General features: G+C 45.9%; 1 protein-coding gene across 2 annotated transcripts in view; it reads right to left on the reverse strand.

Moving 5' to 3' along the window:
- The window catches only part of HHLA2 (HHLA2 member of B7 family), a 184,197-nt gene that overhangs the window by 88,184 nt on the left and 78,290 nt on the right, over positions 1-17,723 (reverse strand). For both annotated transcript variants that reach the window (XM_077296816.1, XM_077296817.1), the window contains exon 2: positions 15,711-15,832. In XM_077296816.1, coding sequence (XP_077152931.1) covers positions 15,711-15,765 — 55 coding nt within the window. In that variant the 5' untranslated portion in view covers positions 15,766-15,832. The remainder of the gene's footprint in view (positions 1-15,710; positions 15,833-17,723) is intronic.

Consider the following 17,723-nt stretch of genomic DNA (forward strand, 5'->3'; position numbering starts at 1 on the left):
GCATCAACTCCAACCAGCTTTGGAACCAATCAGAGCAAATTAACCACTGCCACTCTTAATGGTGGCAGCAACATCTAAGTGGTTAAAAAGGGGCTAAAACTCCCCCTTTAACACTATAATAATAATAATAATAATAATAATAATCTTTATTTATATAGCGCCAACATATTCCGCAGCGCTTTACAGTTTAACAGTTTCAAACACAACAGTCATAGGTAACAACGTTAACAATACAGTAATAAAGCAAAATAAGACAAAATAAGACGACCCTGCTCGTGAGAGCTTACAATCTACAATGAGGTGGGGGAGATACAAAGTACAGGTGTGTATTTACAATGATGTATTTACAATGATGGTCCAGCCATCTTCAGGGGGTGGGGGGTAGATGGAGATAGAGAATGGGCTAAACACACACAAATATAAAATGACTTTGATTAGGGAACATGATAGGCCGCTCTGAACAAGTGTGTTTTGAGCGAGCTCCTAAAACTATGCAAGTTGTGGATGGTCCTAATATCTTGAGGTAGAGCATTCCAGAGGATTGGCACAGCACGGGAGAAGTCTTGGAGTCGGGAGTGGGAGGTACGGATTAGTGCAGAGGTTAGTCGAAAGTCGTTTGCAGAGCGCAGTGGTCGGCTAGGCCGATAGACAGAAATGAGGGAGGAGATATAAGGGGGTGCCGCACTGTGGAGAGCTTTGTGGGTGAGAAGAAGTACTTTGAATTGTATCCTGTAATGAATGGGCAGCCAGTGTAACGACTGGCGAAAAGCAGACACGTCTGAGTAACGATTAGCCAGATGGACGAACGACCCTAGCTGCCGCATTAAGGATAGACTGGAGAGGGGAAAGTCGCGTGAGGGGGAGGCCAATTAATAGAGCATTGCAGTAGTCCAGGCGGGAGTGGATTAGGGCGACAGTGAGAGTTTTTGTTGTCTCCATGGTGAGAAAAGGGTGGATTCTAGAGATGTTCTTTAGGTGTAAGCGGCACGAGCGGGCAAGAGATTGTATGTGGGAGGTGAAGGAGAGATCGGAGTCAAACATAACACCCAGACAGCGTGCCTGCTGCCGGGGTGTTATTATGGTGCCACCCACGGAGAGGGAAATGTCAGATTTAGGGAGGTTAGTAGAAGGCGGGAGCAGAAGAAGTTCAGTTTTGGAGAGGATGAGTTTCAGATAGAGAGCGGACATGATGTTGGAGACTGCAGACAGACAGTCAGTGGCGTTCTGTAGTACAGTGGGGGTAAGGTCAGGGGATGACGTGTATAGTTGTGTGTCGTCAGCATAAAGATGGTACTGAAAGTCAAATCTGCTGATGGTCTGTCCAATTGGGGCTGTGTAGAGGGAGAAGAGAAGGGGACCAAGGACTGAGCCCTGAGGTACCCCAACAGTGAGAAGAAGAGGAGATGAAGTGGAGCCAGAGAACAGAACACTGAAGGAGCGTTCAGAAAGGTAGGAGGAGAACCAGGAGAGAGCAGTGTCCTTAATGCCTAGTGACTGGAGCCTAGAGAGTAGGAGAGGGTGGTCAACAGTGTCAAGAGCTGCAGAGAGGTCAAGGAGAATGAGCAGAGAGTGGTCACCATTACATTTTGCTGTCAGAAGGTCATTGGTCACCTTGATGAGTGCAGTTTCTGTCGAATGTAGGGGGCGGAAACCAGACTGTGAAGGGTCTAGGAGGGAATGAGGGAGAGGTAACGGGTAAGGCGGGAGCAGATCAGGCGCTCCAGGAGTTTTGAGATGAAGGGGAGATTGGAGACCGGTCTGTAGTTTTTTGTGCATGATGGGTCAAGGGTGGGGTTTTTTAGTAATGGAGTAATGATAGAGTGTTTGAAGGAGGAGGGGAAAATGCCAGAGGAGAGGGAGAGATTAAAAATTGTAGTTAGGTGAGTTGTGACGACTGGAGAGAGAGACTGGAGGAGGTGTGAGGGAATGGGGTCGGTGGTGCATGTAGTCGGACGAGATGAAGAGAGGAGCTTGGAGACTTCTTCTTCTGTGATGGGATCGAATGTGGAGAGTGAGCCGGGGGAGATGCAGGGAGGGATGGGAGTCATTGCACTTGGTGTCTGGGAGCGGATTTCCTGATGGATATTGTCTATTTTCTCTATAAAGTGGGAGGCCAGGTCATCAGCACAAATGTCTGTGATAGTGTCTTGTGCTTTTGGCCTGAGGAGGGAGTGAAAGGTGTTAAAAAGTTTCTTGGGGTTGTTGGATAGTGAGGAGATCAGGGTGGTGTAGTAGGTCTGTTTGGGGAGGTGAAGGGCAGAGTTATAGGTTCTTAACATAAATTTGAAGCGGATGAAGTCTTCTGGTCTGCGAGTTTTCCTCCATAAACGTTCAGCACACCTAGAGCATCGCTGGAGAAATCGGGTTTGCGATGTGAGCCAGGGCTGTTTCACTCTGTGTTTGGAGGTTCTGAGGGTGAGGGGAGCTACTTGGTCTAGGGTGCTTCTAAGAGTGGCGTTGTAGTGATGTACAGCCAGATCAGGACAGGAAAAAGAAGAGATTGGGGAAAAGGATGAGTGTAAGGAGTCTGAAAGTGTATGAGGGTTAATGGCTTGTAGATTTCTGAATGTGTGATAGGTAGGAGAGTGCTGGGGTAGGCGAGGAATTGTGAGTGTGAAGGAGAGAATGTTGTGGTCAGAGAGGGGAAGCGGTGAGTTATCTAGGTAGGAGATTAAACAGAGCCGGACAAAGACCAGGTCCAGGGTGTTACCGTCTTTGTGTGTCTCAGAGGTTGAGAGCTGTGAGAGGCCTAGAGAAGTGGTTCGTGATAGAAGCTGGGATGCAGATGTGGAAGTGGGGCTGTTAATGGGAATGTTGAAGTCTCCCAGGATAAGGGTTGGTAGTTCTGAGGACATGAAGTGCGGCAGCCAGGCTGAGAAGTGGTCCAGGAAGTGTGTGGGTGAGCCTGGGGGCCGGTATATGGCCGCTACTCTGAGGGAGAGGGGACAGAAGAGCCTGATGGTGTGGACCTCAAAAGAAGGGAATGAGAGTGATGGAACTGGGGGTATAACCTGGAACGTGCATTGTGGGGACAAGAGTATGCCGACTCCACCACCAGGTCTGTTTGTGGGTCTTGGGGAATGGGAGAATTGAAGGCCACCATGGGAAATGGCAGCAGGGGAGACAGTGTCACAGTCCTGGATCCAGGTTTCAGTGAGGGCCAACAGATTTAGAGAGTTGTTCAGAAAGTAGTTGTGCAGGAAAGGAAGCTTGTTACATACAGACCGTGGATTCCAAAGGGCACAATTGAAAGGGAGAGATGAGGGAGTGCAAGTAATATTAATAAGGTTAGTATGGTTTTGATATGAGGTAGGGTAGCGGTTGAGGTTGGGGGATGGGGGCCGGGGTTTGGGGAGATGTCCCCTGAAATCAGAAGGAGTAAGAAGATAAAAAGCAAGTAGTTTTTGGAAGTGTATGAAGTTTTTTTGTGCAGTGTGTTTGAGTCGATAGTTTGCTGAGAGACCTTGCTTATAGTTGAGTCTAACAGCCAGTGTCAGTGGCACACTGAGAGGTGCTGCAGTGTATGAAACCAACAAAGTAAAAAAATATTAATGTCCCATAGTGGGACTAAGGGTACCGTCACACAGTGCAATTTTGATCGCTACAACGACACGATTCGTGACGTTCCAGCGATGCCAGGGGTGGGATTCAGCCGGTACGACCCGGTACGGGGCAGCCGTTTACTAAAATTTCTATCTGCCAGCGTTCCGGTAATTGAAAATGCCATTTTCAATTACCGGAACGCTGGCAGATAGAAATTTTCAAAATGGTTACCACTGGCAGTGGCGTAGGAAGGGGGGGGCGGGGGGGCGGGCCGCCCCGGGCGGCACAATGCGGGGGGCGGCACAATACGGGGGGCGGGTCGCCGGCGGCGCAGAATTTACCTGTCCGCATCTCGGCTTCAGAAAAATGGCCGCCGCAATCTCCATCTGCGCATGCGCGGCATCCCGCGGCCATTTTCCTGAAGCCCCGGTCAGCAGAGCACTCCACCTGCGCACGCGCGGCCTCAGGAAGATGGCCGCCCCCACCGATAACCAGAGAGAGCAGGATCGCGGTCAGGTAAGCAGAACTTTTTTTTTATTTTTTTTTTTATTGAGAGCGGCGATCGGGGGGGCCCAGGGCAGAAAGCTGGACACAGGGGGTCAGAAAGCTGGAAACAGGGGGTCAGAAAGCTGGACGCTGGGGCAGAACGATGGACGCTGGGGCAGAACGCTGGACGCTGGGGCTGAAAGCTGGACGCTGGGGCAGAAAGCTGGACACTGGGGCAGAAAGCTGGACACAGGGGGGCAGAAAGCTGGACACAGGGGCAGAAAGCTGGACACAGGGGCAGAAAGCTGGACACAGGGGCAGAAAGCTGGACGCTGGGGTCAGAACGATGGACGCTGGGGTCAGAACGCTGGACGCTGGGGCAGAACGCTGGACGCTGGGGCAGAACGCTGGACGCTGGGGCAGAACGCTGGACGCTGGGGCAGAACGCTGGACGCGGGGGCAGAACGCTGGACGCTGGGGCAGAACGCTGGACACGGGGGCAGAACGCTGGACGCTGGGGCAGAACGCTGGACGCTGGGGCAGAACGCTGGACGCTGGGGCAGAACGCTGGACGCTGGGGCAGAACGCTGGACACGGGGGCAGAACGCTGGACACGGGGGCAGAAAGCTGGACACAGGGGGGCAGAAAGCTGGACACAGGGGCAGAAAGCTGGACACAGGGGCAGAAAGCTGGACACTGGGGTCAGAACGATGGACGCTGGGGCTGAACGCTGGACGCTGGGGCAGAACGCTGGACGCTGGGGCAGAACGCTGGACGCGGGGGCAGAACGCTGGACACGGGGGCAGAAAGCTGGACACGGGGGCAGAAAGCTGGACACGGGGGCAGATAGCTGGACACGGGGGCAGAACGCTGGACACGGGGGCAGAAAGCTGGACACTGGGGCAGAAAGCTGGACACAGGGGGTCAGAAAGCTGGACACGGAGTCAGAAAGCTGGACGCTGGGGCAGAACGATGGACGCTGGGGCAGAAAGCTGGACGCTGGGGCAGAAAGCTGGACACGGGGGCAGAAAGCTGGACACGGGGGCAGAAAGCTGGACACAGGGGGGCAGAAAGCTGGACACGGGGGTAGAAAGCTGGACACAGGGGCAGATTGCTGGACACGGGCAGAATGGAGAAACGGGGCATGATTGGAGACACAGGGGGCAGGATGACAGACATGGCGGCATGACTGGAGACACTGGAGGCAGGATTGGAGACAGATGGGGCAGGATCATGGGGCAGGATGGATACGATGGAGACAGATGGGGCAGGATGGGAAGATCATATGGGGCAGGATGGATACTCATTAGGGCAGGATGGGAGAACATATGGCTGACGCCAGGAATGAGACACACAGGGGCTAGGATGGCGAATATTATTACCATAGGGGGCTAATTAAGGGATATTATTACTGCAGTGATGTATTTATTTTATTTTTTGAGTACACTGTTTTAAATGGAGGGGCGGTCCTATTACTGTGTAGAGTGATACTATGTCGCCTTCTTCGTGTGGTGTAATGTAAAAGTTGGGAAAATTAAGTAATGTGTTCTGCAAGTGGAACTCGAGATAACTGTGTTATTTCCTGCAGAGACGAGTCCTGGCTGGATGAAGTGATGGCGGTCTGTGCGGGATGAAAGATGAAGGACTTCACCTAGAGACGTCACTGGTGAGTCAGTGTGTTACCTATACACTGACACTATACACTGTATACTATATACAGAGCTCCTGTGTATAATGTCACTGGTGATCACTGTATTACCCATACACTATATACAGAGCTCCTGTGTATAATGTCACTGGTGATCACTGGATTACCTGCACACAGACACTGCATACTAAGTACAGATCTCCTGTGTATAATGGCACTTATGGTGATAGTATTGTGGGGGTTTTTTTTATTATTGATCAGTACTATAGTATTCAGTCACTATGTGGTGGTAATATGTGGTCTGGTCATGATGTTTTGGTATTTGTTCCTTGTATTTGATATTATTCGATTACTGTGGTGGTAATATGTCATCTGGTCATGGTGTGGCGGTATTTGTGCCTTGTAGATAGTATTATAGAGGGGGGGGGCGCCCTGTAGCCTCCCCCTGGGCCCTGCAGCCCCAAGTCCCCACCAGCCTCCCCCTGGGCCCTGCAGCCCTCTAGCCTCCCCCTGGGCCCTGCAGCCCCAAGTCCCCACTAGCCTCCCCTTGGGCCCTGCAGCCCTGTAGCCTCCCCCTGGGCCCTGCAGCCCCAAGTCCCCACCAGCCTCCCCCTGGGCCCTGCAGCCCTCTAGCCTCCCCCTGGGCCCTGCAGCCCCAAGTCCCCACTAGCCTCCCCCTGGGCCCTGCAGCCCTGTAGCCTCCCCCTGGGCCCTGCAGCCCCAAGTCCCCACCAGCCTCCCCCTGGGCCCTGCAGCCCTCTAGCCTCCCCCTGGGCCCTGCAGCCCCAAGTCCCCACTAGCCTCCCCCTGGGCCCTGCAGCCCCCAGTCCCACTAGCCTCCTGCTGGACTCTGTAGCCTCCCCCCTGGGCCCTGCAGCCCCCAGTCCCACTAGCCTCCCGCTGGACTCTGTAGCCTCCCTCCTGGGCCCTGCAGCACCCAGTCCCCACTAGCCTCCTCCTTTGCCCTGCAGCCCTCTAGCCTTCCCTGGGCCCTGTTGGATGTGGCAGCCAGTCATGGACTATATAGGAGGGAGAAGCTGATGTGTATATGACACGATCGTGTTCATATAGACATCACAGTGCCCCTAACACTTTCTCTCTTATTTTTAGCTACCAGCTGAAGCTGCTGGCTAGAAACACAGTGGATGCCACGTTGACATCATGGAAGACTCCTCAAGGTTTGTTTGGTCCTTGAATAATGTATAGAGAAATGCAGAGCTGTAGTACACAACCCGTATAACACCCCTCTCCCATATACAGTATCAGCGCCCTGTTCTTTGGTGCTAGCATTCTTAGAATTATAAAATTGTAGAGTTGGAAGGGACCTCAAGGGCCATCGGGTCCAACCCCCTGCGAATGCAGGTTTACCTAAGGGCAGGCGCACACGGACGATTTTGCTGCGATTATACGGTGCGTATAATCGCAGCAAAGCGGCTGTCAAACCTGCCCTGCGAGTGGGTCTGAGAGTGCTGGAGGGAGCGCATACCTGCGCTCCTCTTCAAAGCCCGGAGTCGACCGCAAGTGTCCTGAACGGGACTCAAAGAGGCAGCATCGCGCTGCCTCTCTGAGTCCCGTTTAGGACACCTGCGGTCGGGGCGGGCTCTGTAACAGGAATGACTTTAATACCGTATGTCACAACGTATTCTTGTAATTAAGGGAGACAAACTGCTTCCAAAAATATGAATCGTGCCACTGGGCGTGGCTTATTAGTATGGGCGGGGTTATTGAAAATGGGCGTGGCCAAAATTACGGCCGCCGCGACTAAGAGGACCTGTTGTTAAAAATTTGAATCCCACCCCTGAGCGATGCATTTACGATATCGCTGTGTCTGACACGCTACTGCGATCCGGATCCCCGCTGAGAATCGTACGTCGTAGCAGATCGTTTGAAACTTTCTTTCGTCGTCTAGTGTCCCGCTGTGGCGGCATGATTGCATTGTGTGACACAGGTTGTATACGATGTGCGCACAGTAACCAACGGCTTCTACATCGCAAATACGTCATGAAATTATCGCTCCAGCGCCGTGTATTGCAACATGTGACCGCAGTATACGACGCTGGAGCGATACTTATACGACGCTGCAACGTCACGAATCGTGCCGTTGTAGCGATGAAAATGGCACTGTGTGACGGTACCCTAAGGCTGGAGTCACACTGCCGAATTTCTCGTGGGATAATTGCATGGCACTGCACAGACTGGCCGGCACCTCTCCTGACCTGAGCATGACAGCGTGATTGATTACTATGCAGCTGTCAAGCTCAGGTCAGGAGAGCCGACAGCCAGTGCAGTTTTACGATGCGATTCTCACATGAGAAATACAGCAGTGTGTCTCTACCCTAATAGAAAAAGTAACAAAATACGAAAAAAAGTAAAAAAAAAAAAAACAACAAATCACGAAAACTTTTTTCTCCACTAAAAACACAGCTTTGTGGTAAAACAAAAATAAACAAAAATCTGTACAAATAACTAGTATCGCCGAATTCAGACCGACCTGATTTATAAAACTGTCTTGTTATTTATTCTGTATGGCGAACACTGTAAAAAATTAATAATAACACACTAAAAATGTAGCTTTTCATGAAACTGGCCCACAAAAAATGTAATAAAAAGCTATCAAAAATCACCTGTGAAAAAAATGGTATAAATGAACATGCCAAATCATCCCATAAATAAACTAGGTTTAATATGGCTTGTTCAGCAACTAATAAAAAAAGTTACAGCTCTCAGACTATAGTGATGAAAAAAACAAATTAATTTTTATAAAATATTGTTTTTAGTATTTAAAAATAGCAAAGCCTAAAAGACTATATAAAAACTATGCAAATCTAGCATTGCAATAATCTCACTTTTACCGCACGGTGATCTGAGTAAAAAAAAACAACAAAAAAAACCTGAAATAATTATTAAGAGATAAAAAAAACGTATATACCCCAAAACAGTACTCCACAAAACTTCAACTCATCTAGCAAAAAATAAGCCCTCGCACTGCTCTGGTTGACAAAAAAATTAAAAAAGTTAAAGCTCTCAGAATATGGAGACAAAAAAACTATTTTTTAATGAAAGGAATATTTAGCATGTGATAGTAGCAAAACCTAAAAACTATATTAATCTGCTATAGTTGTAATTGAATTGACTCGAAGAATACAGCCATTACTAATACCGCAAGGTGAACTGGTTAAAAAAAACCCTATTCTTGTACTGTGATATATTTGTTCATTCTACCTCCCAAATGTCAGAATAAAGCTTGGTTGACATTTACCCTGTGCTCTCAGCTGAGCTCTTAAATTGGGGTTTCCATGTAAATCCCAAAAAACATGATTCAGGCAAAACCCCTGATGGAACCACTCATGATAATGAGGCAGGTGGAGTCACTTTGGACTCCGTGTGGTCTATGTTCCAGTGATGTCCAAGCATTTTAAGTGTCTTTTTAGCACACAAGTTTGGTCTACCACTGTTTTGTGCAAGTCTAAAAAGATGGATACCACCGGAGAAGATGCCAAACGAAGTCCAAAATGACTCCATCTGCCTCATTAGATTTTCACGGAAACCCTGTCGTAAGTGCTCAGCATAGAACACAAGAATGTGATCCTAGAACCGATTTTAAAAATGTTTTGTACCCCAAAATGTTACAAATAAAAACCCTAAATAATCTCGTACAAAACCAGCCCCCACTCAGGTCCATCATTTGTTACTGGAATTATAGGGGGGTACGTTACTGGTAGAATAAAGGCTCTGGAATGTGATATGGCTCCTACCACCTCAAGTAAAATCCAGTCAAATCTGCATTCCCAAATACAAATGCCTCCTTCTTTCTGAGCCCCATTATACCTAAATTGTAGTAAGTGCCACATATTTGGCATTATTGTAGCGGGGAGATCCCAATTAACAATTTAATTTGCAGGGTGCTTGTCGTTAGAAGCACAGGCTGGGCACAATGTATAGGCATATTTGCAATTCTTACAAAAAAACAATGGTGGTGAAGTTACAAAACAGTTACTGCAGAAGTAGATTAATTCATTGAGAGGTGCAATTTCTAAAATGGGGTCAGTTTTAGTGTTTTTCTGTTGTTCTGGCACCTTAACCCCTTTCTGACCTCGAATGGGATAGTACGTCCGAGGTCAGATACCCCGCTTTGATGCAGGGCTCCAGGCCCCGATCATGTGCCCGCAATAGCGGCGGGTGAAATCGCGATTCACCCGCCGCTATTGTCAAACGCAGATAGCGGTATTTAATCGGCGCTTCTGGCCGGGCGGCCGGAAATGAGAGCATCGCCGACCCCGTCACATGATCGAGGGGTCAGCGATGCTTCTGTATAGTAACCATAGAGGTCCTTGAGACCTCTATCGTTACTGATCCCCGGTAGCTGTGAGCGCCACCCTGTGGTCGGCGCTTATAGCACACCTGCATTTCTGCTGCATAGCAGAGATCTGATGATCACTGCTATGTAGCAGTGCCGATCGCGTTGTGCCAGCTTCTAGCCTCCCATGGAGGCTATTGAAGCATGGCAAAAGTAAAAAAAAAAGTAAAAAAAATGTGAAAAAAATAAAAAAAATATAAAAGTTTAAATCACCTTCCTTTCGCCCCATTCAAAATAAATCAATAAAAAAAATCAAACCTGCACATATTTGGTATCGCCGCGTTCAGAATTGCCCGATCTATCAATAAAAAGAAAGTATTAACCTGATCGCTAAACAGCGTAGCGATAAAAAAATTTGAAACGCCAGAATTAACTTTTTTGGGTCGTCGTGACATTGCATTAAAATGCAATAACAGGCGATCAAAAGAACGTATCTGCACCGAAATGGTATCATTAAAAACGTCAGCTCGGCTCGCAAAAAATAAGCCCTCAACCGACCCAAGATCATGAAAAATGGAGATGCTACGGGTATCGGAATATGGCCCAATTTATTTTTTTTTTTAGCAAAGTTTGGAATTTTTTTTCACCACTTAGATAAACAATAACCTAGTCATGTTAGGTGTCTATAAACTCATACTGACCTGGAGAATCATAATGGCAGGTCAGTTTTAGCATTTAGTGAACCTAGCAAAAAAGCCAAACAAAAAACAAGTGTGGGACTGCACTTTTTTTGCAATTTCACCGCACTTGGAATTTTTTTCCCGTTTTCTAGTACATGACATGCTAAAACCAATGATGTCGTTCAAAAGTACAACTTGTTTCACAAAAAATAAGCCCTCACATGGCCATATTGATGGAAAAATAAAAAAGTTATGGCTCTGGGAAGGAGGGGAGCGAAAAACAAACATGGAAAAACCTAAAATCCCAAGGTCATGAAGGGGTTAAGGGCCCTGCAAATGTGACCCGCAAACTATTCTAGCAAAATCTGTGCTCCAAAAGCCAAAAATTGCACCTTCCCTGATGTGTCGCCAAACATAAGTTTCTGATGACATATAGGGCATCACCGCATTCGGGAGAAATTGTGCAATAAATTGTGGGATCCGGTTTCACCTGTTAAGCCTGGTAAAACTGGCAAATTTTCAGCTAATAAAAAATACATTTTTACCACTAAAATTTTATATTTCCATGCCCCAATATAACAAAATTCTGTGAGGAACCTGTGGGTTCAAAATACTCTCTACATCACTAGATGAATTCTTCAAGCAGTGAAGTCTCCAATATGCGGTTACTTGGGGAGTTTTATGCTGATCTGACACCTCAGGGGCTCAGCTAATGAAGTCCACAATCTATTCAAACACAATCTGCATTCTAAAAGCCAAGTAGAACTCCTTCCTTTCCGATTCATACCGAGCTCCCATACAGTAGTGTACAACCACATATTGGGTACTGCCACATTCGGTAAGTATTGCATAAAAAATGGTCCTGTCCATGTTTTCCTATAGCCCCTTGTACGAATTAAAACTTTGAGGCACAGACATAGACCACAGTTGCGGTTGAAACGCGTTGCTTTTTCTCGTTGTTACTATGCCTAGTGCCATGCTATTTTTAGCAATTACTAAATAAAAAAATAAAACTTTTAAAATTGTCCTGGAGCTGGAACATATTCTTACTTTTTTGTTGTTACACGTGTGATCAGAAGGGAGTTCCGTGCACCTGGAGGATTCAAGTTGGTGAGCTGACCTCTCTCCCCTTCCATTATGTACTTGAACTTTCCAGTAAAGTTGAACTTTTTATAAGGACCCAGGTTTCCCCTGATGTGTGTGCCGCATATCCTGGACTTAAGGACGTGGATGGAGCGCAGGCCTAAGGCCTGGAAGTGAGTACAATGCAGGGTACACAGTACAACACTAATGGACTGTGACACTGTGGGATGCCAGGATGTGGAGAAGCAGCAGCTTGCCCACGGCTACCGCCCTGGGCACCTTACACTAGACTCAAGTCCCTTACCATCCTTCCTTAACTTGTATAGGTACTGAATAGGAGAGCTGACTCATTGGAAGAAGGCCTGTCAGTACTTTTTGTAGTGACCCGGTCCAAACTGTGTATGTCCCTTTAAGTAACCCTGGACTGTGAGTAGCTGCTTTACACTGCAACTCACTCCTAAGTTATTCTTTCACTGTTATACGGTTTAAATGAATCCAAAACTCACTAATCTCATATATTACTCGGGTATGTGTTTCAGTGTTCTATTAAGTGCATTTTTCACCATTTGCTGATGAAATGCATGATTTATATTATTCTCAATGTACGATCTCACACAGACTTGGGTATAGATCTTATTGGTCAGTGACCCTGTCACCAAGACTCAAAAGGAAGAGCTACCTACAGTCTCTGTCTAGACAAGACTGAGATCTGGAAAGTTCCCAAGGAGTCTGGTACAAGATGTGACCCAGAGCAGACCTCATGTGAGGGGTCCCCTCACCCCCTCCAGGCTCCATGCCTGTAGGTTCATCCTTCTCTTCATCTTATTCATCTCAAGACTTACAGCCAGGCCTAATGCCTAGGATTCTACTCCTGGCTTCTACAGCCAAGAAGGCTAAAGACTTTTATTTTTTTTTCCCTGGGTTTTGCGCTGTCTAGATTTACCTGTGCTTGTTCAGCATTAGGTCACACTGAAGTGCAGAAGAACCTATTGCCCTGTGTATTGAGGAAATTGAGGGTCTCCCCCGCCTCACTGCAAATTATCCGTTATTTACTTCAATTATATTTCTGCACAGACCGTGACAAACTGTGAAATGGATACTCTGTCAGCCTCTAAGTGTAAACTGTATTTGCCGTGGACTACCTACGAGAGACTGTTCCATATTTGTTCCAAGTTATATTTCCCGTTCCTGCTGAAGTAAAAGCAACTGTTATCCCTGCTCATCCAAGCTCATAAGAAGAAAAGGAGAAAGATGACTAATCTGTTGAGCAAAACTAACAACATATCTGCATCCCATGTTAGCCATATCATACCTGCCAGTATTGTGAACTAATGTGGCTAAAGATTATATATATATATATATATATATATATATATATATATATATATATATATATTGGGACGTATTGCACAGAAATGTGTGTAAACATGTCTGCAAGTGTAGAAATACTAGAGATGTTCGAACATTGACAAGCAAAAGGTATGTATACGTCTTTTCCTTCAACTCTACCCACAGGTACTTGATTGGGTTGTGGTCTGGAGTCATTGGGAGCCAATTCAGCACCTCAAATTCATTCTAAAATAACTATTTCAGCGCCAATCTTGATGTATGATTTGAGTGGTTGCCCTGCTGGAACACTATGTCGTCCTTTTCAGACCCATAGTACTCGAGTGTACGAAGTAACTCATTTTGTAGGAAACTAATATATAGCTCAGCATTGAGATCACTATCAATTCTTGTCAAGTATCCAAGCCTTTGGCTGTTAAACAACCCCATATCATAAGACTTCCTCCGCCGAACTTGACAGTTCCTTCAATTTCTTGATCTGTTAACACCTTTTTCCCATTTTCTTCCAGACTCATTTACACTAGTGATGAGAGAGTGTGCTTGTAACTCTGTTTTTCCAAGCATGCTAGGGTGGTGTCTGAGTATTTATGGCGTGCTCGAAGATTATGTTTGAGTCACAGCAGCTGCATGATTTGCGGCTGCTTGATAGCCTGAATACATGTGGGGATTGCCTGTTTGTTAGAGAATCCCCACATGTATTCAGTACACCATAAATACTCAGAGACCACCCAAGCATGCTCGGAAAACCCGAGTAACGAGCACACTCGCTCATCACTAATTTACACCCATCAGAGCCTAGTCTATTGACTTTTGTCTCATCACTCCAAATCACTTGTTTTCAATCTTATACTGTCCACTTTTCTTACTTTTTTGCAAAAAACTGACACTTCTATTGAATTCGAGAACTCTTCAGGCCATTATTCCAGACTTCTGTAACATGCATTGCACGGTGCTTGTATGGACATCTGTGATCTCACTATTATGAGGCATACAAGACACCTCCACTGCCAAGTTTGTCGAGCCAGAAGTGATAGACCTTGTGATTAGCCAAATTGTTGACTGATATTTTGCCTTGACGTCTACCTCTTGGCTTTTGAATGGACAGACAGACTTATTTTCATATTCTTCCAACTGTCATGGCACTCACATGATGCAATTTGGCAATTTTCTCATTTTCGATGAGCTGGGTGATGCAGTTTCTCTTTTATTGGGAAATTTTCTTCATAGCTACGTCTCAATTCGAACAAGTGATCTTTCGCTTTGGAATCAACTTAATAACATACTGAGCTATTAGGAAATGTGAGAACAGGTTGCAATTTGTAGTATATAGGAAGCAATAAAAATTCCACCACCAGGAGCAAAACAGTAGCAATGCAGTTACCTGACAAGAATCTGCATAACTAATCATATTCAAAATAGTTGCAGGTCAAAATTATATATGAGATGGCCAAGATGATTGCCTATAAAATGATGGTAGTGCATTATTCGAAGAAGTAGCGGATGGTGAAATATGGAGCCTGAAGGTCAAAAGTTCAAAACATGGTTTCTCTTGTTCTCTTGTGCTAGTCTGTGTAAGGCCAGTCTCACACGTCCAGATAATTCCGGTACCGGAAAAATCGGTACCGGAGTTATCCGTGTCCGTGTGCTCACGTGGCACATCAGTGTGACACACGTGCGGCAGCCGTGTGCCGCCTGTGTGCCGACTGAGGACCACACGGACCGTGCAGGAGACAGCGCTAGAGTTAAGCACTGTCCCCTGCTTTTGGTGCTGAAGCCGGCATTCATTCCTTCTCCCCAGCAGCATTCGCTGGAGAGAAAGAATGAAAAATCAAGGGTTTTTTTTGTGTTTAAAATAAAGTTCGTGGTTACCTCCCGCCTCCCACCCCCTGTGCGCCCACCCGCTTGCATTAAAATACTCACCCAGCTCCCGCGATGTCTCCTCTCAGCGCCGGCAGCTTGTCCTGTTTGAGCGGTCATGTGGTACCGCTCATTACAGTGATGAATATGCGGCTCCACCCCTATGGGAGGTGGAGGTAACCACGAACTTTATTTTAAACACAAAAAAAAATAAAAACTTGATTTTTCATTCCTTCTCTCCAGCGAATGCTGCTGGGGAGAAGGAATGAATGCCAGCTTCAGCACCAAAAGCAGGGGACAGCGCTTAACTCTAGCGCTGTTTCTCCTGCGGCGGTACGTGCACACGGAGGAGAGAGCACACTGTTCTCCGTGTGCACATGTGTGGGACGCTTTGCGGACCGTGCTGCGGGGAAACGTAGACATGTCTCCGTGTAAAAGCATGCCCGAGTGTAGAAATAAAATGTACATGAAATGAAGTTGGGATCAAATATAACACTCAGCGCACTTGTCGCTGACATTTGAGGTGATAAAATACAAACTGATAATATGATATTATAACTAAGAATTGCTAAAGCTCCTAACTTCTCTTCTTCATTAGCCTTGCACCCATCAATTGGTGCCCAGGTATGGTTAAAAGTATAAACTTGTTATTCTTGATTACATAAAACCTCATTAGAATATTTAACCAATCAGATACATAATTAACCTGAACATTTATGAATCTAAAGGAGGTGAATTTTGATATTTAATATATCATCTATGCACTTACCGTGAATGACTGTGCAGCCCCAAAAAATCTGAACTAAGAAAATCATTGCAAACATTCAGTAGACCTCCAATCCTTGTAACCTTTGGTCCTTCACTCCCTTAGATCTTCTTTTGTGTGACATACTGAAAACAAAACACAATAATCCCCATAAGATGAATAAATATTAATATCTAAATAGCTTCAAATAAGAATATTAGTGAGAAGACAAATGTCAGTGACTATTGCATCCTGGACGACTTGATGAATAAATAGTTTTTAGGTGCTTGATTTATTTAGCCCTACTCAGATATCACTTACTGGAAATAACATTCTAAGAATATCACCATGTGTGCGAGATATTTATTAGTGGGTATGTATTATAGAAAATCTCTATTAGCAACAAAGGACCCATATATCAACCACACTAAAGGGCTAAACTCTTTTATTATATTACAACAAAAGAAAGTAGGAAGAACACCTACAGAGTATACTTATCTGTTTAAAAAAATGCTTTATTGACTTGATACATACATAGACAAAAAAATAAGGAAACGGAGGCTGCTAAGCACACATGCAGAGAAACATAGGTATATGCAAGAGGTGAAAGGACATGAAAAGTGTAGCATTAGTATGGCATAGTCCCCTAAATATATTGTGATTAATTGGTTAAAACTTTCCAACACATATATGCAGCAGAAGAGGAGCTATAGTAACGGCATTTAAACGTACATGTGACTGTCACCAGCTGTCTGCAGCGTTCCCACCACCCCAATGCACGTTTTGTTAACTCTTCAGCAGGAGCCGTGATGTTCCCCTGCATGTGTGTTCAAAGTGTTTCTTTCTCCACTTTTCAGCCAGTTCTTTTTTTTTATCAGAGTCAACAGCTGGTCAAATCTGTCAACATTTCGGTCCTCAGATAAGGATCAAATAACATCTGCTGCCTTAAAAGACATTTATGAATAGCTGAGAAGGAAAGGAAGGAGCTGGTGAGAAAAACAAACAGAGACACAAGAGGAAACTGCTGAGGCTTTCAGTGCAGAAGTAAAAACTGCTAAAAATACGTCCTATAATGGCCAATATGGTCAGGTGTTCCCCATATTCACATACATAATTCATTCTGCCTAACAAAAATCGGAATGAAAAGCGATCAAAAAATGTCATGTGCCCAAAAATGGTACCAATAAAAACGTCAACTCTTCCTGCAAAAAACAAGACATCACATGACTTTGTGCACCAAAATATGGAAAAATTATAGCACTCAGAATGTGGTAACGCAAAAAATATTTTTTGCAATAAAAAGCATCTTTTAGTGTGTGACAGCTGCCAAACATAAAAACCCGCTATAAAACCCACTATAAATAGTAAATCAAACCCCCCTTTATCACCGCCTTAGTTAGGGAAAAAAAATAAAATTTAAAAAATGTATTTATTTCCATTTTCCCATTAGGGTAATGGTTAGGGTTGGGGCTAAAGTTAAGGTTGGGGCTAAAGTTAGGGTTGGTGCTAAAGTTAGGGTTAGGGTTGGGGCTAAAGTTAGGGTTAGGGTTGGGGCTAAAGTTAGGGTTGGGGCTAAAGTTAGGGTTGGGGCTAAAGTTAGTGTTAGGGTTGGGGCTAGAGTTGCAGTTTGGATTGCATTTACAGTTGGGTTACGGGTGTGTCAGGGTTAGGGGTATGGTTAGGGTTGGGATTAGGGTTAGGGATATGTTGGGGTTAGGGGTGTGTTGGGGTTGGGATTGGGGTTATGGGTGTGCTGGGGTTAGAGGTGTGGTTAGGGTTGGGATTAGGGTTAGGGGTGTTTTGGGGTTAGGGGTGTGTTGGGGTTAAGGGTGTGGTTAAGGTTGGGATTGGGGTTAGGGGTATGTTGGGGTTAGGGTTGGAGTTAGAATTGGGAGGTTTCCACTGTTTAGGCACACCAGGGGCTTTGCAAACGCAACATGATGTCCGATCTCAATCCATACAATTCTGCTTTGAAAAAGTAAAGCAGTGCTCCTTCACTTCTGAGCTCAGCCGTGCGCCCAAACAGTGATTTACCCA

This window comes from Ranitomeya variabilis, chromosome 3, assembly GCF_051348905.1.
Source record: "Ranitomeya variabilis isolate aRanVar5 chromosome 3, aRanVar5.hap1, whole genome shotgun sequence".
In the NCBI taxonomy this organism is placed as follows: Eukaryota; Metazoa; Chordata; class Amphibia; order Anura; family Dendrobatidae; genus Ranitomeya; species Ranitomeya variabilis.